The 23114-nt window shown below is 42.6% G+C and overlaps 1 protein-coding gene across 4 annotated transcripts in view; it reads left to right on the forward strand.

Moving 5' to 3' along the window:
- The first annotated feature begins 2366 nt into the window (after window positions 1-2366).
- Window positions 2367-23114, forward strand: part of VWA5A (von Willebrand factor A domain containing 5A) — a 34626-nt gene continuing 13878 nt past the window's right edge. Inside the window, exons 1-16 of one of the 4 annotated variants that reach the window (XM_042905636.1) lie at window positions 2367-2459; window positions 3430-3474; window positions 5650-5707; window positions 5827-6029; window positions 6333-6555; window positions 6678-6853; window positions 7133-7247; window positions 11088-11257; window positions 11510-11598; window positions 11803-11947; window positions 12410-12489; window positions 17797-17911; window positions 18601-18765; window positions 19044-19144; window positions 19415-19668; window positions 22438-22578. In XM_042905636.1, the coding sequence (XP_042761570.1) occupies window positions 5665-5707; window positions 5827-6029; window positions 6333-6555; window positions 6678-6853; window positions 7133-7247; window positions 11088-11257; window positions 11510-11598; window positions 11803-11947; window positions 12410-12489; window positions 17797-17911; window positions 18601-18765; window positions 19044-19144; window positions 19415-19668; window positions 22438-22578 (2020 nt within the window). In that variant the 5' untranslated portion in view covers window positions 2367-2459; window positions 3430-3474; window positions 5650-5664. Of the gene's footprint in view, window positions 2460-2980; window positions 3271-3429; window positions 3475-5649; window positions 5708-5826; window positions 6030-6332; window positions 6556-6677; window positions 6854-7132; window positions 7248-11087; window positions 11258-11509; window positions 11599-11802; window positions 11948-12409; window positions 12490-17796; window positions 17912-18600; window positions 18766-19043; window positions 19145-19414; window positions 19669-22437; window positions 22579-23114 lie in introns of those variants that run through there. The other 3 variants (XM_042905637.1, XM_042905639.1, XM_042905638.1) reach the window with 3 other exon arrangements.

The raw sequence follows: 23114 nt of genomic DNA on the forward strand, positions 1-23114 counted from the left end.
AAAAGGAATAAGTCATGATTGGTTGTGCATTTCTATCAGTGAATAGGAAGAGGGGAAAGTGAGGAGGTGGCCATACTCTTTTCTTTGAATTTTTTTAATGTTTATTGTTTATTTTTAAGAGGAAGAGACAGAGAATGAGTGGGGTAGGGGCAGAGAGGGGGGGGGACACAGAATCCAAATCAGGCTCCAGGCTCTGAGCTGTCAGCACAGAGCCTGAGATGGGGCTGAAACCCACCAACCTGAGCCAAAGTCAGACACTTGACCAGCTGAGCCACCCAGGCGCCCCATACTCTTTGCTTTGAAAGGGAATGGTGTGATGTTGCACACATCATTTTTTGTTTCCCATCGGCCAGAACTCGGTCATAATGTCATACCTAGCTTTAAGGGAGGCCAGGAAATGTCTTTATTCTGAAAGACCATAGGCTTGGTTAAACTTGGGCTAAACTTGAGAATTGATATTAGAGATTCCTAAGCAACCTAAAGTCACAAGGACAGAATTTTGGGTGGAGACACCTAATCTAAGGTGGCTTGTATTCATTCTCTATTACACTACAAACGTGTTTTCCTTAAGCACTCACACTACCAGATATTTTCTTCTTTATTTACTTGCTTATTTGTTTATTGACTATTTCCTCCCCCTGCAATGTAAGCTCCAGATAGGGAAGGGTCTTTGTGTCTTGTTATTGCCACAATGCCAATGTCTAGAACAATGCCTTGCATACAGTAGAAGCCCAGTAATTATATGTTGACTAAAAGAGTGAATTACAAGGGGCGCCTGGGTGGCTCAGTCAGTTAAGCATCCGACTTCGGCTCGGGTCATGATCTCACGGTTCCGTGCTGACAGCTCAGAGCCTGGAGACTGCTTTGGATTCTATGTCCCTCCCTCTCTCTGTACCTCCCTCACTCACGCTCTGTCTCTCTCTCTCTCTCAAAAATAAATAAACATTAAAAAAATTTTTTTTTTAAAAAAATGAATTGCATGTTCTCTTTCAAAATTTGATCATTGGATTTATTAAATTGCCTATATGCAAAGAGTGAATTATTCATCGGGCTTACACGAAGTATGAATAAACAGATCAATAAAATACATTCACATTTTTAACAGCTATTAAGGTCTACTTAATTATGTACGTTGTGCCAGATTCAGAGGCTTTTCATATAAGTGTCCTTCCAATAACTAGCATCATCTATATGTTTCCTGATTCAGTTCCTTCCAACCCAGCTGCCATATACCGTCTGTAGCAAACTATTTTTTTTTTTTTTTAACCTCTCTAGTCCAACCAGGTCAGAAGATGAACTCTGCCCATTCTTCCAGCCTCTTCCTTTTGTTGACCAGACACTTCGGCCAACAGAAGTTATAGTCAGGAGAAACAATACCAGATGTGATTTCTACCAAGAGAAAAGGATCATTCCCTCTCACAATTAGTTTGATACATGTAAAGAACATAGTCCTAGAGCCTAAAACTGATAAAATAGAATTTGTGCTTATATTGTGCTTTACCCTACATGTGTATATACACACATCACATCACGTCAAGATCCACCGAATCTTTAAAAACAACCCAGGGAGGGAAGTGTGCCATTATTTCCATTTTACAGATAAGACAACAAACTCAGAGAAAGTAAATATGAATACATTGCAGAGACCAAAATGAACCTGAGTTTTCATATGTATTATGTTTCTTTACCCTCTACATATTCTCAATAGCAATACAATTCTTTTTTTAAGCCTCAGATTTAACAGATCATTTTGAAATAAAGAAGACATAGGAAACTTCATCGCTTCTAGTGTCCCTTAGCCAGCAAAATGAGCATAGATATTCTAACTTACTTATGTTGTTAGCCCCAGCACCAAAAAAAACCCAAAAAACAAAAAACAAAAAACAAAAAAAACCCAAAACCCACAATAACCCAAAAAACAAAAACCAAACACCCTAATTTTATGATCCTGATGAAAAATCCATAAGTGATCCATGACTGGAAGACTTGGTCCCTGTGAGCATTGTCCTGTCTCCGGGCCCTCCCCCCTGTGCTGTTAGGAGGGATGCAATCTTGGGACAAATAACTCAAACTAGAGATTAGAAGTCAATGATAATGCCCATAAAGTTCAGGGCCTACCATACAGCATTATTAGTAGGGCCTAGTGCACAGTAAGTCCTGGGTAATTCAATCTGTTACAGGAATATGATGTGATTTGATGTGATTGTTGATGTTACTGTGAAAGCACTTCACTGGTAAAACAGTCTCTTCCCTTTGCCTGTCTTCTGATTGGTCCTTAGCAGAGACTAGGCGTTGGAAAAACAGCAAACGTTCGAGGGTTGAAGAATTTTCCATTGATCCCTTAATCAAGTAGTCGCCACTTTGTAACCGGTCCCTAGAAGGGGCGGGTCTTCCTGGAAATTTTGACTGCAGCTGTTTTCCCCCGGCTGTGACTCAGAGCGCCCAGACTGCGGGAGAAGGTAGGGGATCCCGCAGCCCGCGCTGGGGCTGGATCACACCCCTTAACCGTGACGGCCAAGACGCGCCCTTTCCAGCTCCCTTTCCCCATCTCCAAACCCGCTGGGGCTTGTTTTAACTGCAAACCCAAGGGGTGGGGGAATTTAATCCTGGTGTTCGCTCCCCGGGGGTTTTCTGCAGGTTTGGCAGTTTAGGGGAATCTTGTGGGGGGTGGGGGTGGGGGTGAGGGCTGGAAAGGGGATTTAGGCATCTGCTGATTTTCTCAAGGTCCCTCTTCTTTTTACTTTCCTTCTCTTTAACTTATTTCTCTCTCTCTCTCCCTCTCTCTCTCTCTCTCTCTTTCTTGTAGAAGATTGATGTTTTCTCAATTTTATCGAATTTTCTGCTGTGGAAATGGAGTTTCAAACCTCCCCCCACCCCCGACCCTAGTAGGACTGCAGCCTCTAAACCCTTCCCTATAGAAATTTAAGGAAGCGACTCTGGTCCCTTCTGTTAATACTTGGAGGCTGCAAATCTAGGACTGAAATTTTAAAGATTAAATCACTTTCTGTTTCTATCTGAGCTCCACTCCCCTCTTGTCCCCTGCAACAGGCTGCAGGGGTGTGGCCCGCTGCGCCACGAGCGCGCTGGCTCCTCCCTCTCTTAGGTGGGTGGCTGAACCGCTAGGTGCCTGGAGTCTTGGATTCCTGAGGGTCCACCTTAACACGCAGCCCTCCGGCTCACTGGGCCCCCCCTCTATTCTCCCAGCCGCCTCAGATTCAACGCTTTGACCTTGGTCAGCTGCTGTGGTCAGTCTTTGCCTACCGTTGCCAGGTGCATTTCTGAAATGGCATCCTGGGGGGCAGAGAACTAGTTCTGAACCACCATAGTTTGTACGGAGAAGGTGGGGGAGAAGGTTCAGAAAAGCAAATTCCCCTCAATGAAGGATTTGTTCCGGGGTTAGAATTGGGAAATAAGACTGTTTCTTTGTAGGAGATACCCCTCTGCTTCTGTCCCTTCACCTGGAAGCCATCCTTGGTGAGTATTGCCAAGCCTCAGAGATTGGGTTACTTGACACATTTCTTCAGTTGTCGAGGGTCCTGGGTCTTTCTCCTGTTGTAAGCTTCCTACTGATATTTTTAGAAAATTTTCCCTCCCCTAACCCCAGCCTGTCCTACCAGATCTTACCTCAGTCAAGCATCTGCATGGAAGTCCTTTTCCTGACCATTCTTTCCTCTCCCCACAGCTGCTACTGCCTTCTGTGTTTCTATCAAATGGGAGCCATTTTGCCACACTCAGTTTTTTAAAATTTTTTAATGTTTATTTATTTTTGAGAGAGAGAGACAGAGAGAGAGAGAGAGAGAGAGAGAGAGAGGGAGATCATGAGTGGGGCAGGGGCAGAAGGAAAGGGAGACAGACTCCTAAGCAGGCTCCAGGCTCTGAGCTGTCAGCACAGAGCCTGACATGGGGCTTGAACCCACGAATGGTGAGATCATGACCTGAGCTGAGGTTGGATACTTAACCGACTGAGCCCCCCAGGCACCCCGCCACACTCAGTTTTTATCCAGTTCTTCAAAATACCAAACACAGAATGAAGAGCCTGATTTATTGGTGCTGATCTGTGGACACGGGGCATGGTGTACAAGATGCACCATTGCCATCAGATGGATGAGCGACGTGGACATTGCTCTGGATGGGAGTAGGGTGAGGTTTTAAATGGTGATTGGGATGGGCATAGAGGGCCTAGAAGTAGTCCTCCAGAAGCTTCAGAATCCTTGAGGAGGATGTTGTTCTAGGAAGGAAAGTTGCCTTTCCCATGAGCCTGCATGTTTTTCTGGCCTGTGGGTTCCTCAATGAAGGTTGGGCTTCCCAGAGCCTCATCTGCTTCTGGGACTCTGGATAAGTACACAAGTTTCTGTTTTTTTCGGCATTCTCTGTACACCAGACACTTCCATTTTAGCTCCTTAAGTTGTGTTTTCAGTGAAAGGCCCCCTAACTGGTGCTGGAGATTGTAGCTCATGTCACCCTTTGACAGAGCAGGGAGAGGCAAGGTGACCAGTGATTCTGTTCAGAATGGTCAGAGGGCAGCTTCCAGGGGTACTAGGGCCAATGACTAGGACCAGACCCACCCACTGATTCTCTGGATAAAAGAATCATCGTGTAAATCATAATCTAGATATGTAAATTTATCTTCTTGTTACCATATCACATGAAATAGGTGTCTAAGATTATAATAAAATTTGGAATATGTGGTTAGGATGGCATGATTTCAAATAGAGGTCATGTTGGGGCACCTGGGTGGTTCAGTTGGTTGAGCATCCGACTTTGGCTCAGGTCATGATCTCACAGCTGGTGAGTTCGAGCCCTGCGTCAGGCTCTGTGCTGACAGCCGGGAGCCTGGAGCCTGCTTCGGATTCTGTGTCTCCCTCTGTCTCTGCCCCAAACTCACTTGCATTCTGTCTCTGTCTCTTTCAAAAATAAATAAACATTTAAAAAAAATAAAAAATAAAATAAAATGGAGGTCATGTTGCATATGTGATATTTATATGTATATCTTAGAATACTTTGGATGGAGGAAACAGTGGTTTCAATTGTGCGTCCCAAAAGAAAAGTCACAAGGTAAGTGATCTTAGTTGCAGGGGACCATTATGGATCAAGACGCTTCTTCAGTGCAGGTCTCTGTTTAGCATGATCCAAAGTAACAGGCAAGGTCTATTTAACAACTGTAACAATTACAGCAGGAGCAATACAAGTCTATTATCATCGATTAAACGCTTCCTGTAGGCCAGGCACTATTCTAAGGACTTCATATATATAAATCCATATATGCATATATGACAAATAGTATATGGTTTTCATTGTGGAAAGAGAATACTGAGGTTCAAAGGGGTTAAGATAATTTTAGTTATTCCACATACAGTATCTAAGGAATGGTATATTTGAAAAAGTGGAACTGGTATTTGAACCAGCTTCAGGGTGTTTCAGAGACTTCCTGTTTATTGGGTACTTAGTGAATCTTACAGTTTACCACTTGGGTCTGGCATTTAGAAGGAGTATTACTGTTGGCATCTGTGTCCCCTTCTTCACAGCTTCTTTCTCCCTCCCATTAATCCTCTGAATGTATTCTCGTGCCAGACAGGAGCACATGAGGTCTGGTCTTTGAATAGATAATCCCCAACATATCACTGTATTTCTGATGTGTCTTTTCCACAGTAACCCTGCATCACCATGGTGCGCCCTTCTGGCCTACTAACCCGCCAAGAGGAACCAGGTAGGCATGATTCATGACCCTAACCTGCCATTGTATCTTTGGCATCTAGCCCAAAGCCTGGCATGCAGGAGGCCTTCTGGTAAAGTTTGTTCATCACTTGAACTCTGGTCTATCTCTAGTGCCATTGAAGAGCATCTGTGTGACCTTGTCCATTCATGAGTTTGTGGCTGGTGTGGCTGCTACCTTAAACTATGAAAATGAAGAGAAATTTCCTTTGGAGACCTTCTTTGTGTTCCCCATGGATGAAGATTCAGCTGTCTACAGCTTTGAGGCCATGGTGGATGGGAAGACAATTAAAGCAGAATTAAAGGATAAGAAGAAGGTAGTAGGGATGAGTAGATTATCTCCTCCCTTCTTATTTCCTTAATGCATACTCTTAGGATCTCTAGCATATGCAACTTCACAAAAAATGCTGATGTTGAATGCTCTTTCTGCTATTCCCCTCTAGCTGCTATTTTCCTAAAATCATCTGGGGGGAATAGTCCATCAGGCATTCACAGTAGAGCTGTGACCTTGGCAAGACCAATCGCAGGGCTTCTCCATCAGTCTCTGTTTTCCGTACCGCTCGTCTCTTCATTTAGCCGTGCTACCTTTGGTATCACCTTCCTTTCCCTGTTATCCGTAGGCCCACATCATCTATGAGAGTGCCATCAGCCACCGCCACCAAGCTTTCCTCCTGGAAGAGGACAAGTGCTCCAGGGACGTCTTCTGTTGCAATGTGGGGAACTTGCAACCTGGGTCAAAGGTGGCACTCACCCTGAAGTACGTGCAGGAGCTGCCCCTGGAAGCGGATGGGGCCCTGCGCTATGTGCTCCCAGCTGTCTTGAATCCTCGATACCGTTGCTCTGGTGAGTATCCTTTCCTTTTGAATACTGGTGGTGGGTTATATAATTTGGGAAACCCCCTCAAGTGTTGTAGGGGTGCTAAGAAATATGAGAAGGGAAAACGGAACTAAGGTAACTTCTTGTAGGATCGCCTGAGGACAGTTGCCTTGATTTGAAGACTCCCATAGTCCCTTTGGATGACTTGCCCTATTCGTTCAGCATGACTGCCACTGTCAGTTCCCAGCATGGCATTGAGACGATCCAGTCCAACTGCCCCTTGAGTCCTATTGAGTACCTTGGAGATAAGAAGACTTCTGCCCAGGTAATTCATAAGAGAGTAATGTTGTTGCCAGCACCCCTGTTCTTTGGGTTCTGACCTTGTTCCTCACTCAGTCTTTCCAAAATGTTCCTTACTTTTCCCTACTAAGTAGAGGGAATCCTACTTTGTTCCTTCTTTATCCAGAGCCTTCTCTCCATTCTTGCCCCTGCCGCTGATCATGCTTACTCAAGGAAGAAGCCTGTAGCCCGAAGCTCTGACCTCAGCCCCAGGCAGCAAGCAGTGATAGTTCTAACATGGCTCTTTTGCTTGTTCCCAACTCAGATTTCCTTGGCTGATGGACACAAATTTGATCGAGATGTGGAACTCCTGATTTACTACAGGGAGGTGCATACCCCCAGTGTAGCTGTGGAGTTGGGGAATCCTAAAAACAACCCAGGTATGTTCTTTCTCCCTTGGTAGTTACCTCCTAAAGGGTAACTCTTGTCTTGGAATTTCCCTCAAATTACCCTCACTTTACTTTTCTTCTGTCCAGTAGTAGGTAAAACATTCAAAGAGCTTACATTACGGTTAGATACAATGAGTATCATGTGGTTGTGTCTTAGAGGCAAATTTAAGTGAATCAGTAGATAACGGGATCAAGGACATGGACAAATAATTCACGAGAGGAAACACAACTAGTTTACAAACATAGATGACAATGATCAGTCTCTACAAGTGCAAATAAAAATAAAATAAAATAAAAATAACTGGAAACGTGTACCTCCGAATCCCTTTTCTCTATTTCTAGTCTATTTTATTTCTTTTATATATCCCCTTATCTATTATCTACGGTACTAAGAGGTACAAACTTTCAGTTTCCAAATAAGTAAGTCACAGTGATGAAAAGTAGAGCACAGGAAATATAGTCAATAAGATTGTAATAACGTTTGGTGGCAGATGGCAAATAGACTTATTGTAGTGAGCACTGAGTAATGTATAGAATTGTTGAATCATTATGTCGGGTACCTGAAACTAATATAACATGGCATGTTAATTGTACTTCAATGAAAAAGTAAATATTCATTTGTGGGGAAAAAATAAAATGAAAATAATGATGTGACATTTTCACTTTTCAGATTATCAAAGATTTCCAAATCCGATAATGCCTGATCATTCATCTCCAGAGATTTTTCATCTCCCCCTAGTATCTTAATTTCTAAGTATGTTAAAAACTGGATATAGTCTCTTAATAGTTTTTTAATTTCTTTAATTTCCCTTATTTTCTAAATTTTCCTTACCATGTGTGTACTGTTCCTTATAACTATAACTGGTATAACCCATAGGAGTCTATTGCTATCTTGGGCCTTCCTGGGCAGCCATGTCCCTGGATTGCAGGGACCAAAGTCTAACTGGAGGTACTGCCACCTCTGAAGCTTTTTTCACATTGGTGGAATGGAAGGATGTTTGGGGACAGTCATAGTCACAATGCTATAGCTTGGGTTAGGTTCTTACTTCTGTAACTACACTGCTATGAAGACAGTTTCCTGTAGTTGGTCCTCCAGAGGCCATCCTTCTCTCCCATTGTTAATGTTTGGCCAAGGTCGATTTAGAGCTCCTTAGTTTGCCCTCACTTGTTCAACCATTTTTTCTCTGGGCCAGTTGTCCATGCTAAAGCCGGTAGAGGGGCTCCCAGCCTCAACCAGATTTGCTCCAGCTCTTCTTCCACTAAGCTCCATGCCCTGTCTTTGTACTTTAGTTTTGTCCTTTTGTACTGTTTTTGTCCTTTCCCTTTGGTGCCTCCCCCTTGGGTGCCCATGAAATACGCCCACAGTAGTGACCTGGTCTTCAGTCAGGATTATTCTAATCCACCAGAGAAAGTTTTATAGTGCTGAATCTTAAAAGGTATGGATTAGGATCTCAGTTCCTTTCCTTCCAAGAAGTTCCCTTGGCCCCTAGGTGGAATTCCTCATCTGTTCTCTATGACGGGCTCTGCGGGCCAGAGTGGGATATCAGGGGAAGCCTTTATGATCTTGTGAATCCCCTTCTAGCAGGGCCGCTCATATCTCACTTCCTAGATCATATATCTGGTCAAGATGACTTTCTGTTCCCATTCATCCAAGGAAGAAAATGACAACCGGCAGCTTGGCTCACTAAACCCACTGATAGTTCTACAAAATGAAGCATACTACTACATGATGAAAGTACTTTACATACATATGTACCTATGTACACACATATTTTAAAGTGTATTTATTTTGAGAAAGAGAGACGCATGATCTGGGGACAGGCAGAGAGAGAGGGAGAGAGAGAACCCCCAGCTGCACTGTCAGTGCTAAGTCCAGTGTGGGGCTCGAACCCAGGAACTGTGAGTTTATGACCTGAACTGAAGTCACGAGTCGGACGCTCAACCGACTGAGCCACCCAGGCACCCCCCAACATATATATATATATATATATATATATATATATATATATATTTAAATATATATATATATATATATATATATATATATATATATATTTAAACTTAGAATATACTTGACCACATTAAGAACATGATTTTTAAAAAGTTATATGTATAATTTAATAAAAATAGCATAAAAAGTTGGTAAATAATTTTCCAAAATTGTTATTAAGAGCTTAACCTGAGTTAAGGCCTCGATTCAGTTCCTTAAAGGTGTATCACTGAACCCTTAACATAATCTTGAGTCAGGTATTATTACTTGGATTGTTCAGATGAAGAAACTGAGGCCAGCAAGCAGAAGAGCTAGGGCTTGCAATGTCTTATTTAAAAATGAGGAAGTTGGGGCGCCTGGGTGGCGCAGTCGGTTAAGCGTCCGACTTCAGCCAGGTCACGATCTCGCGGTCTGTGAGTTCGAGCCCCGCGTCAGGCTCTGGGCTGATGGCTCGGAGCCTGGAGCCTGTTTCCGATTCTGTGTCTCCCTCTCTCTCTGCCCCTCCCCCGTTCATGCTCTGTCTCTCTCTGTCCCAAAAATAAAAAAAAAAATAAAAATAAAAATAAAAATGAGGAAGCAGAGACTCATAAAGGTGAAAATAATTTGAGCCAAGCCAAAGGAATTATAGCAGGAATACCTAGATAGTGCATACTGTATATCTGGCACTGTTCTAAACACATTAAACATACGCACCTGTTTCATTGTCATGGCAGATTGTCTGATTTACCAGTCCAGTGCCAATCCCACTACAATAAGTTGCCTCTTTAAATAGAATGGAATTTACCTTACCCATTAAAAAAAAAAAAAAAAAAAAAAGCTACCCTTCCATTCTGTATGCAGCGATTTGGATTTTTTAGAAGTTATTCTTGAACTAGCATTCAAGCAAATATTTGATGAGCTGCGCCCATTTCATTTGGAAGCCAGTTTGGTCATTGGGGTATCCCAAGGGTAAGAGATTAAAACGAGCCACATCCTGTAGTCGTATCGAATCCCAAGGCTACTGAGTATTTAAACCTATAAATCCTGGAATCACTTTATGACAGCAAGATACGGGAATTTAATTCTTTGTCCTCTTATATTCTCTGAACTGTAAAACTGGAGTGGATCTAATCACCCAGCCATTCTCATTTCATCTCTGTCTCAATACTAACATTTCAATTCTTGCATCAGTGTTCACTTGTTCCTCAAAATAAAACCAAAGCTGTGACAGCCTGGTAACATGGGTCAGACTCCCATGGTTTCCTTCACAGTGTTGCTTGGATGATGCTGTTAGAGTCTAACACACATCCCACTTCCGGAGAGTATCATTAAATGTTTCATCCCCAAAGCAGAGGACTTTCCTTGGTGTGTATGACACTTTCAGCTCTTGCAAACTGCCAACATAGGAGTTGCCCATGAGCCTTCATTATTTCGAAAGTATAATTAAAGACTTAAACAAGGACCCACATGATAAATTTCCTATTGATTTGATCTGAAGAGAAGGTGTCCCTGCCAATAAATTAGCTCGATTCTTCTGGCAAATTCCAGAACATTTTAACTTCAGGCATTTCACTCAATTACCTCCCTGCTAGGAAACTGGCATCCAATTATATATTTTAATTATTGGTTGTACCTGTGACCTCTACCTTCTTTTTTTCTTGCATATCTTTTCTGCTTCTCTATCTTTTATATGTTTATAACTCACCCCAAACCCTCTGCCAGGATATACAGTATGAAGAGCAAATAGCGTTTTAGGTTTGGATTTTCTCAGCTCCCTATGTAACTGACTACACCGATTCTTGGGGTCTTCGGTATTCTTGGGTTCCTTTTCATGTTCTGGTGTCCTTATCTTTTCAAATTAGATGGTTTGATGAAAGATCCATGTGCGATGGTGTGTTTCTACCCAAATATCCCAGAAGTTGAGCCATCAGCTATCTGTGGAGAATTCGTCTTCCTCGTGGACTGCTCAGGGAGTATGCAGTGCCCCATGAGTAAACAGGATAAATCACAGTTGCGCATAGAGGCAGCCAAGGTAAAGCCAGTTACTCTCTTTTTCTGGTCACGGGCACAAAGGAGGATGAATTGCAAGAGTTAAATTGGGGTCCATCTGGAACTTTCCCCTTCTGAGCTACATCTAACATGAGCACTCTGAGAATAGCCTTGGGATATAAGGGCCTGGAGTCATGAAATGTGGGAAGGCCCACCCCTGTAAGAATTACACTGGGAGGGTCTGTGTGTCTGGGAGGAGCCTGTCTCGCCGTCTCCTTGTACTCTCTTGCTTCAGGAAACACTGATTTTGCTGCTGAAGAGTCTGCCTGTAAACTGTTATTTCAATATCTATGCATTTGGATCTTCCTTCGAGGCATTCTTTCCGTAAGTTTCTAGAAAGCCTACAGACAGTCCAAAAGGAGACTTCAAAGACAGAAGTAGATCGTTAGAGGGGTTCCTTGCACAGTTGACTTTGGCGTCGGGTGTTTCAGGTGAGGTTGTTTATAGTGGGGGTATGTCAGTTCAGGGACTTGATACTGGGTGGTGTTGAGCAGCTATCGTATCACTGGGCGTGTTTGTTTTTCTCAGGAATAGTGTGAAATACACTCAGGATACCATGGAAGAGGCACTGAGGACAGTTAAACTTATGCGGGCGGACCTAGGGGGCACGGAAATCTTGACACCACTCCAGGTCATTTACAGAGAACCTTCCATCCCGGGCCACCCCCTACAGGTAGGAACAACTGCAACAGAGCCAGCAGAAGGCAACAGAGAGAATGAAATCTCTGTTCAAGAATCCATCCCCCTGAGCTTGGTTGTAGGTTTGTTAAAATAGGACATAAAATTCAGAGTCTTCTATCATGCAGTGAAGAGAATAAGACAAGAGACAAGAAGCGTTTAATAGAATTCCTTTCCTTAGCTCCGTGCTGTGGGCGGTGGGTGGTGGAAGTTATTTTGTGGAGTCCCACAAAAGTTTTAGATGAGACGAGAAGGGGGAGGTGATGAACATCCCAGGTCCCGAACAAGCCATGTGAGAGTATGGTGCAAGCGACCATGGAACGTTAGGGACCTCACACCCGTCTGAAGGGGCTGTAGTCTCTGGAATGAAACAGTTGATTTTTCCCAAGGGCAAATTCTGGCGTCTTAAAAAATGATCTTCACAGAGATTTGACGAATGTCTTCTTTCTATCTACAGCTTTTTGTCTTCACAGATGGAGAAGTTACTGACACGTTCAGTATAATTAAAGAAGTTCGGAACCACAGACTGAGGCACAGGTAGGAAGAGAATGTGAGTTCTGGGTGACTGACCCGGGTAGTGGCACATGTAGTTTACTGCCAATTGCTACCAGGGTTGACATTCCTTTCAGAGGAGAGAGCGATTCAAGAATTTTAGTTTTACTAGCTAACAAGCTTTTTCTATATCATTTTCCCCTCTCTAGTAAAAGATAAAAGTCATTTTCTAAAAATGTCTAAACCATATGGAAACAAAAATTGAATAGTAAGACAGTTTAAAAAATTTTTTTAATGTTTTATTCATATTTGAGAGAGAAAGAGACAGAGAGGGAGTGGGGAAGGGGCAGAGAGACGGAGACAGAATCTGAAGCAGGCTCCAGGCTCTGAGCTGTTAGCACAGAGCCCGAAGTAGGGCTCGAACTCACGAGCAGTGAGATCATGACCTGAGCCGAAGTTGGACACTTAACCAACTGAGCCACCCAGGTGCCCCAAGACAGTTTTTTTTTTTTTTAAACTATAACCATTTTTATCAAAGTAAAACATACACAAAACTACACAAATCCTAAGTATACAGCTGGGTGAATCACAGAGTTGATCACTACCAACTTTTACCTCTCCAAAGGAAATAGCTTTCCTGACCTGTAACACCATGGATTATTTTTGCTTGTTTTCAAGTGAAAATAAGTGGGTTATACAATATGTTTTTGTTTCTGTGTATTTTACTTCTTGCCCTCAGTAGTATGTTGATATTCGCACCTATTTTGCATGGAGCCGTGGTTAATTTTCATTGGTGTGTAGTATTCCATAGAATAATAGATAGTTATATGTGTATGTATGTATATATATATATAGAGAGAGAGAGAGAGAGAGAGAGAGAGAGTTAGATCTGTAGTTCACATGGATTTTGTATGTGTGTGTTGTGTGAAGTAGGGGCCAATTTTCATTATCTTCTCATGTTGATATCATATTGACCCTGTACCATTTATTGAAAAGTTCTCACTGATGTACAGTGTCATTTTTGTCACAGATAAGCATCTACACATGTAGTAATTGTTCTTGGATCCTTTGTTCCATCCCATTAGTCTATTTATCTAGACATGTGCCAGTACTATACCAGATAAATTTACGTAGCTCTCTGATAAATATTGATTTCCAATAGAGTAAGTCTTCAACTTGTTTTTTTTTTTTTTTTTCAAGATTGTCTCAGCTGTTCATGACTCTTTATATTTGTACTTTAGAATTCGTTTGTCAGTTTTTACCAAAAAAAGGAGACTGTTGAGATACTGATTAGAATTACATTGACTTTAGGGGTGCCTGGCTGGCTCAGTCAGTAGAGCATGTGACTCTTGATCTCGGGGCTATGAGTTCAAGCCCCATCTTGGGCATAGAGATTACTTAAAAAAAGGAGAGAGAATTGCATTGATTTTATAGATCAGTTTTGGGACAAGTTAGTGTTTGTTATATTGAGTAGTTTAATCTATTTAGATGGTGTGTCCATCCATTTATTTAGGTCTTTCTTGATTCTTCTGAATGTGTGTTTCCAATATTTTATTTAAAAATTGAAACCTGTAGAGAAGTTGGAGGAATAGAACAATAGACACTCATATACCCTTCTACCAGAGGTCCGTGTTTTAGCACATTTGCCTCACCTATTTTTTGTCTGAAATATTTGAGAGCAAACCACAGATACTGTAATTCTTCACATGCAAATAATAACACACCTTATCTTCTAAGAACAGGGACATCCTGATGTATAACCACAATGAAACTATTAAACTCAGGATATCTAATGTTGAGATGATACTATCTAAATTCAGGCCATATTTTGCCAAGCTTTCTAATACTGTCCTTTGCAGATTTTTCTTTGTTTGTCTTTGCTTTTGTTCCCAGAGGAAATCTAAGACCAAACATCTTATTTCATTGCTATGTTTCCTTAATCTTCTTTACTCCGGGAGAGATCCTCAGCCTTTCATTGTTTTTCATGACACTGATATTTTTAAAGAGGACTATCTAGTTATTTTTGTAGAGACTCAATTTATGTTTGTGTTTGATTACTTAAATTCACGCTTAGGTTAATATTAAATATTTTGGGAAGAAATATTCCAAAAGTAACATTGAGTCTGCTGATAGGTTTGACCACTTCGTTAAAAGGTGGTATCTGACAGAAAACTTGGAAATTTTGTTAAACATCTTGTTCTCAACAGATGTTTACTCTGTAGATCCAGCATTCATTGATGATTATTACCCAAACGTTATTATTGTCAGTGGTTACAAATGGTGATTTTTAAGTCCTGTCAACTTTTCCAGATTAGTTGGCATCTTACTGTAAAGAAGCGTTTCTTGGGGTGCCTGGGTGGCTCAATCGGTTGAGCATCTGACTTCAGCTCAGGTCATGATCTTGCGGTTCATGAGTTTGAGCCCCACATCAGACTCACTGCTCTCAGTGCAGAGGCTGCTTCGGATCCTCTGTTGCCCTCTCTCTGCCCCTCCCCTTCTTGTGCTCTCTCAAAAATAAATAAACATTAAAAAAAAAAAAAAAGATTTTCCTTCCCCCTCCCTCCCTCCCTTCCTTTTGTTGTGCGAATATATACTTTGGGATTCTTCCAAAATTTTGGATTGTTTTTCAATTTTTTAAGGTTCATTATTTTCAGTTTTCATTTAGATTTTCAAAAATTCCAGTTTTGGCCAGTGGGAGCAGCGTTTCACTTATTCCTATGTCTTTTTCATGTGTCTCTTTGGTGTTTGAATATTTCCTTTCTTTCTTATAAAAGAGTACAGACTCATCTATACTTTTCCATCCCTATCGCCAGTTATTTCTACAAGAAGCCTAGTTTCTTTCAGTGAAAATGACAAATAGAGGTCAATATTTGAGTATCAGGCATAACTCTGTTATGGGGCTGTTCTTGATTGTAGCCATTTTTGGCAGACAGAACTAGCAACTATTAAAAGAATTTGTTTTAACTGATACCCCTACTTCCAAGGTAATAACATAACATTCTTTCTCTTTTTTCTTCTATTCCATATTTGTGCCTTTTTTCCTCTATGGTAACAAACCTGGTTTCCCATAAAATTAGTAAATGTACTCATTTCCTTAATCCAACAATACATACAAAATCTGTCTGTAATGTTTTATAATTCTCTGTGTAGAGGTCTTCATGCGTTTGTTATTAGATTTTTCCCTAAGTGCTTGATACTCTTTTGATTTTTAAATGTTTATTTATTTATTTTGAGGGGAGGGGAGGGGCAGAGAGAGAGAAGGGGAGAGAGAATTCCAAGCAGGCCCCACACGGCCAGCAAAGATCCAGACATGGGCCTTGATCCCACAATCTGTGAGATCATGACCTAAGCCGAAATCCAGAGTTGAACACTTAACCGACTGAGCCACCCAGGCGCCCCAAGGGATCTGTCATTTTCCATTGGCATCCATGTAAGAGTAGTATCATTGCAATTTTTTAAAGCCTAGATTATTCAGAAGTATCATGTGTAATTCCCCAATATTTGGGGATTTTCTATTCCTTTGTTAGGTGTCAGATATTCTATATGAAAAGTTCTAGAACTCCTCTGAGCCTCTAGATGATGTTCTCTTCCCTCTGCGAGGATTGACTCTTTCCTTCTGACAGGTTGGGAGACTAGAAGCAGAGCATCCTAGTCCAATTAGAGCCAAATGAGCTTCAGACATTTGACGGCTGGTTCCTTTCAGAGTCATCTCTACCTCTGGGGAGTAGTTCTGCAGGGTTGTGTTTAAAAAAAAGCCCTGAGGTGTCTGTAAGGGCAACTTCTCTTTGGAAAGTCCAAGTCTGAAACCGCTTAGTTCTTCAGTCTTTTGAGCCATCTATTTTGTACTTGGCACTATCTTCAAGGGTGACAGGTGACCAGATACCAGTCCCACCTCTCTTGGCCTCTCTCCTCTCCCAGGTCATGGCCCATACATTCCTATTGTCTTTGAAGCCATCTGATGTTTTCAAAAAGATGGTTAAGAATATTGTATACAGCTTTTCCAGTTCTCTACTGGCTGAAACAACTTTGGCTTTGCTGCGAGCAGTACTGTCCTATGGTGTTCTCCTTTAGGTCCATATCATATATTTAAGTTCCGTTTCACCTGCTTGCTAGCTGTTTGGATAAATCAGCTAAACCCCCTATCTCAGTTTCCTCATTTGAAAATAAAGACAATAGCAGTATTTTTCTTATGGGTTTGCTGTGAGGGTTAAAAGGGTATACCTAAGTAAAGCATTAGGAACTGTGCTTCACATACAACATGTGCTAGATAAATTGTTGCCATTATTGTAATTACTATCCTTATTATTGTCACCCATAGGAAGCACTTAAGTAAGTCCTAGGCATGTTGTTAGCCATCCATAACTATTGTTTAGCTTTAGTTTTACACATACAACACTTAAACATGCACATAAAAGCCCTTCATAAGCCATAAGGAATGTAGGCTACTGTTGCAATGCTAAATTGGAAATTTAAAGATGATAATATCAAGATGCTGGCAGGCTGTGGTCTCTAGGGGCATTGTCACAGGTCGGTCACTCTAATTAGAAGTCTGGTTCTTAGCCCTACAAGTTCAGAATGTTATGATGTCACTAGAATTGGGGTTGATGACTCACACTAACCCAATTCAAAACAGACTGATGCATAAGCCAAAATTTCAGTGCATTAATTTACAATGAGACGTCTCCTTGTCATGCCTTCTAAAAATGCTTATATTAGTGTTGCCACTAATAGGCAGTTTAGTTGGGAAGCCAAATTGTAAGTAAAAAGCTATTTAGTGCACATGGATTATGGCAGGGAGAGAACTCTCCAGCTAGAAGAGCAGGAGGTACCCTTTCCCACCCTAGGACTGGTCTTTCCAGGGCAGATATGGCTCTAGTACAATGTTAGCAAGGCGCTGATGATAGTGTCTCTTTGATCTTACCTCTCCCACTTTCTCCTACCGTTCTTTGGATTTATTATTAAAATAATTGATGAGGATATGGTCCGAAGATTTTTTTTTTTCCTGCTTCTAGAATCAGCGTAATATATATTGTTTTGCCAGGGGGATCTTATGGTCACATAGACCAGTGATCAAATGTCATCTCTCCCATTTGGTATGTGTGTGATCTTGGGCATATTTCTTCAATTTGTTGGCCCTCAGTTTCTTAGCTGCAAAATGAAGCATAAGTCTGCCTCTTAGGCGTCTTGTGATGATTAAATTTCATCATTAATTTAAGGCATTTGGTCTCCTGATTTGGGTCAAGGAACTAGACCAGCTATTTATCTCTTTATGTATTTTTGACTATTATGTGTTAATTTATAATTTCCCTCTGTAGTGTCTGTCTCTAACCTCTCATCCTTGTACAATTGCAGATGTTTCTCCTTTGGGATTGGAGAAGGAGCCTCCACCAGCCTCATAAAAGGCATTGCCCGGGTAGGAGGTGGCACTTCAGAATTTATCACAGGCAAGGACAGGATGCAGGCCAAGGTGAGGACAGGCCTTGTGTTCAGAGGGCCTTGTGATCCAGAGGGAGTGTGGAGCGGGGGTCGGGGCGAGACACTGCCGCAAGGGCAGAGGCGACATCTTGACGCCAGAATTCATTTTCTTATATCCGTAACGCCTTGGGCTATAATACATAGTGGGGCTCCTTTTGACCTGATGTAAATGGGGCCTACTGCAGTTTCTGGAGAAATGGCATCTGGTCCTAGTAGTTGGAAGCCCAGAGACAAGATGCCAGAGGAGTTCAGGGCTTTGTGTTTAAGACCAGAAAGAAACTAAGGATTGTGACCGTCATGGTCCGGATTCTAGATGTGTGCTCAAGGAACACTTTGGTGCTCTATCCTATCCTCCATGCAAATGAGACGAAGAGAACAAGGGCGAAATGTAGTATGTCTGGTAGATTGGCAGAGGCAGTCAATTCATATTCCCATTTGATCAGTGCACACAAGGGAAGGCATCTTCTTCCTCTGCTTATGTTTGTAAGTTCCTCTTTCCGGGGTGCTGCCATCCTTTACTTTATCCTCCCTTACTCCTGCCGCCTCCTAGGACAATATTACGGAATAGGCATAACATATACAGTGTTGCATAGCACCTGGTGCATAATAAGTATTCAGCTGATAGTAGTTATTATTGCCGTTATTATTTTTTTGCTTAGTCTGTTCTCTGTCTTCCACCAGGCACTTAGGGCCCTGAAACATGCTCTACAGCCCGCAGTAGAGGACGTTTCTGTGAACTGGGATTTGCCTCGTGGTCTGTCTGCTAAAACGCTTTCACCAGAACAGACTGTCCTCTATAAGGGTCAGAGGTTAATTGTCTATGCCCAGTTGACTGGGACCATGCCGGTGAGTTCCAATTCTTGTTTGTTCCTCTAGTCAGGGTAGTTACGGCCCCGACCTCTGCTCTAGACAATTTTCTTAAAACTGGTGGAGTCTCATCAAATGATCACACTTGTCGGGTGGAGCCCACCTACCCCCTTCTCCATGATTTCAGTTTCTGATTCCCTGAGCTACCTGGGTCCTAGTCAGAAATTTTAATGTGTTGGGTTGGGAGCGGCCCCAGTTGTGACCTTTCTCTTGGTGACCTCTCCCTTCCATCACATCTACTCTTCTCTACTTTGCAGCCAGAAGAGGGAACAGGAGAAGTTTGCCTCAACTACACACTCCAGGGCAAGAGTTGTGAGAATAAGGTGACATTTTCCCTACAACCCAAGCTTGATGACAAGTGAGAATCCAGTTTTCCTTCACTGTTTTATTTTGTTTTGGTTTTTTTTGGGGGGGGGGAGGGTCTCTGCCATCCTTGAGGGTTGACTTCTCTCTCTTAATTTGGGCCTCAGTTGTGTCCCTACAAACACTTCTCCTTTCCGACCCATTCAAGTTTTCTCTTTCCCTTTATCTGGCTTTTTCGTCCCTTTGCCAAGGCTAACTTTTGAGGGCCCTGAGGAACTGGTATGTGTGTGCTCTTCCCTAAGTCACAGGGGTTCTTTTCTTCTAGCTTCACTATTCACCGCCTTGCTGCCAAGGCCTTTCTCCAGAGCATGGACATAGGCTTCGGGGAGACTCCAGCAAAAACTAAAAAAGATGTGCTGAAAGTCAGCATTGACTGTGGAGTCATAAGCTCCCACACAGCTTTCATTGCCATCAACAAGGATGTCAACAAGCCAGTTCAGGGGCCCCTGGCTTGTAGGGACATTCCAAGGCCGGTTCTGCTGGGTGCTGCTGCGCAGATGCCACAATGCAAAAGAGTTGGTGAGTGGGTTTTACCCCATTTGAACTCATGTGACACAAGGGGCCCTAGATACGTAAACACGTCATTTGAAGTAAAAGCTTGTGAACTTGAATTTTTTTTCCTTGCCTCTCCACATCTAGGATTTCTGGCTGCTGTGGTCCCTTTCTAGGGGACTAGAAAATATCCCACCGGCAAGGAGATTTTAAATAATCCAAGGGGGAAAAAAAACAAGAAAAATGAAAACAGAAAGTACACATACACATTGAGTATTCACACAGTCTAAATCTGAGGCTGATGTAGCCTACGGAGAATTCGATGGGTAATGATTATACAGGTGGCTGATGGTAGTGATTTGGTAGTGTTAGGGAATGGGTGTCTCAAGCGTCAGTCAGGTGGGCTTGAGTACAGATATTAGGGGCTTGAGGGTTAGGGTCAGGTAGAGAAATTCCCTGGGCAGGATTCTGTGGCCAGAGGGGAATGTGTGATGTTGGTTGTGGAGGCAGGCTTCAAGTTGCCCCCAGATTTTTGTTTTAGTGGTACCATTTATTTAAATAGAGTAACTAAAAAAACAGGAGCCAGTGTAGAGGGTGGTATGTTGAATTGTTTTTGAGTACTTTGAACTTGAGATCCCTATGGCATATTCATATGAAGATGTCCAGTAGAAAGATAGATAGATGGTTCTGCCATTCAGAGGAAAGCTCAGGGATGAAGATACACATTTGGCAATATTTAACATGTAAGTAATAACTAAAGTCATGAGAAGAGATGAGATTATCAGAAGGCATGTACAGAGTGAGACGAAAGGGGGACGAAATGGAAACACGGAAGAAAACCCAGTATCTAGGGATGGGTAGTAAGAGGATTCCCCACACCAGAATGAAAAGGAATGAAGTAGGATGAGAAGAAGTGAGTGCACATCCAAAACAAATGAAATATGATTTTAAAAAGTGGAATTATCAAAGTGTAAGATACTGCAGACAAGTCAAAGTAGAAACTGAAGGGGGACTATTGGGTTACTATCAGAGAAGTTCTTGCTGCTGTAATCAAGGGCGATTTCGTTGGCTTCGGTCAGGAAAGAATCCATATTACAGGACGTTAAAGAGTAAAGAGAGGTAGGAAATGAATGTATAGACACTTTTGATAAACATGAAGCTGGAAAGGGAATGGAATAGAGAGTGGTGTCTACAGAAGTTGTAGAGTCGAGGTGGAATTTTGTGTGTTATTATCTCTTTAAAGTTTCAGAATGGGGGAGATTTGAGGATGCTGTAATGCCCAAGTCAGAGTGTCAGCAGGGAGGGCTGACACCTTTGAGGCGGGGGGAATGGGGTAGCTAACTGAGACGGGTGTCTGAGGAAGTGGGAGACGATGACTTCTAGAGCAGCAGTGAAATCCAGGAAGGACAAGTATTAGGACACTTGCCCACTGTTGTCAGGAAGGAGAGGAAAGGTGGTGGAATTTGATTCCAGTTCACAAACTGAGAGGCAAGTGCTTAGAGTTTCCGTCTGATAGGTTTTCTATAGTTTTAGTGAAAGAGACAGCAAGACTAGCTACTGAGTCTGAGACAAAAAGAGGTAGAAGAGAGAGTTTGAGGAAAGGGTTTCAAGTAGCTCTGTGGACAATTAGTGCAATTCCCAGGGAAAAATAAAGCCTTTGCCCAGGAGTGTTGAGGGTCCAGTTTAGTTTTGATTCTTTGCCTTTTTTAGTGGCACCAAACTAGCAGAGAGGAGCACAGTCCATGTGATTCATTTTGGCAGGACTCAGCAGCTTTGGTGTAAGAACAAAGGCAGCAGAGTGTTGATGTACTTTCAGGGTTGGGGTATTACCAGATGGGTGTCATGAAAAGGAAATCAGGGACATGGCGTTGAAGAGAGTGGTTAGGTGTTGGACCTGGAACCGAAGCTAAATAGGAGAGAGACTGAAGATAAAAGGAAGGGGACTATAGGGAAAGAGCAGAGGAGACACAGATTTAGAGGTCCAGATGAAGTCAAAGACCAGGCAAAATAGAGATCTCTGAGTTAGAAGGCTCCAAAGATTGGATACTGTATTTAAAAAGTGGGATTTTTTTTTTCAATTTGCTTTTTTTTTTGTACAGGTGGAACAATTCTGCCGGATAACAAGATTCTGGCTTGGGAGGGAGTGGCTGAGGTTGAAGCCATTTGATTTGAGAAAGTTAAGACGCTTTGAATGAGGCTGCTGGATAGGTTATCTACAAGGGTACTGAAATCTCAAGATGATGGCAGGCTGTGCAATGAAGTGGGAGTCTAGAAACTAGCATTCAGATGCTTTTGTGAATAATGGGAAGTGACAGAGAAGGTTGGAGGTTGACAGCAGGAAGAGTATGAGGAAGGCAATCCAGGTGAGGGTGGAGGAGTAATGAGCTGGAAGCCACCTTTGTGACTAACGAGGTGGCCAGTCCCACCTCCCCAACCTGGGTACTTAGACTATGGTACCTCAGGAGAGCGCCATGTGAGAGGGACAGAGAGAGAACAGTTCTGGGAAGAAGAAGATTAGTTTTAAGTTAAGATAAGTAGTTGGAAGAAGCCTCCTGTAATGAAATGAAAGATGCAGGAAAGATCATTGTCGGGTATCGAGTGTTCAGAGGACACAGCAGGAAGGGCTCAGGAGGTAAGGGTATGTGCAGGAGGTGGGCTCACAGGAGAAGGAAAAAAGATGGTGGCTGAGGCAGACATGCATAGGAGGACATGTGTCCCACTTTCTCAGTGCCCTTTGCCTATATAGCAGAGAGCAGACGGTGCCTCAGTCTCAATGTCTATACTGGTGGTTTTCAGCTCGTTTAAAGGCCTCGTCCTCCTACCCGCCTCGTGCATCTCGGCCCACACGGACCAATCAGTACTTGAGCATGTCATGTCAGCTGAATGTTTACAAAAGCCTCCATAAGCCCATGGTTAACGAGGGCCTGTGCTCTCCAGGTGAGCATGTTTCCAGGGACTTTTCCTCACCCATGTTTGTCTATCACATGTATAAGACTAGACACACTCAGCGCTCTGGGTCATAGATCAGAGAAGAAATGCATGTTTCTCAAAGAGACTTCTCCTGAGATGGAAAGAGCTCATTGTCCCACCAATAGGACCAACTTGGAGACTCACCCTACAGGTGAGATGGGACTCATTGCTCTGCTCTGATCTATGGGGACCAAAGAACTAATCTTCAACGCTTCTGCTTCCCTGGCTTTCTCTAGCCGGGAGGTAATCTGTTTGAAAAGTGGCAGGCAGAGGATGAGATTTGTCCCGTCCCTATCCTTGCTAGGGTCAGCCCACCTTCACTACTCTGCAATACAGGACCCTGAAACTACCCAGCAGAGTGTGGGTTAAGGCCTCGCTGAAAGCACCCCCTTTGCCATCTCAGCTCATCCAGCTTGCCTGCAGAACTCTCCCACCCTCCCGCTGCAGAACTCTGCTGCCACTCTGTTTGGGTCCCCGCTGTACTGGTCAGTCTTTTGCAAGTT

Source organism: Panthera leo, chromosome D1 (genome assembly GCF_018350215.1).
Source record: "Panthera leo isolate Ple1 chromosome D1, P.leo_Ple1_pat1.1, whole genome shotgun sequence".
Classification (NCBI taxonomy): Eukaryota; Metazoa; Chordata; class Mammalia; order Carnivora; family Felidae; genus Panthera; species Panthera leo.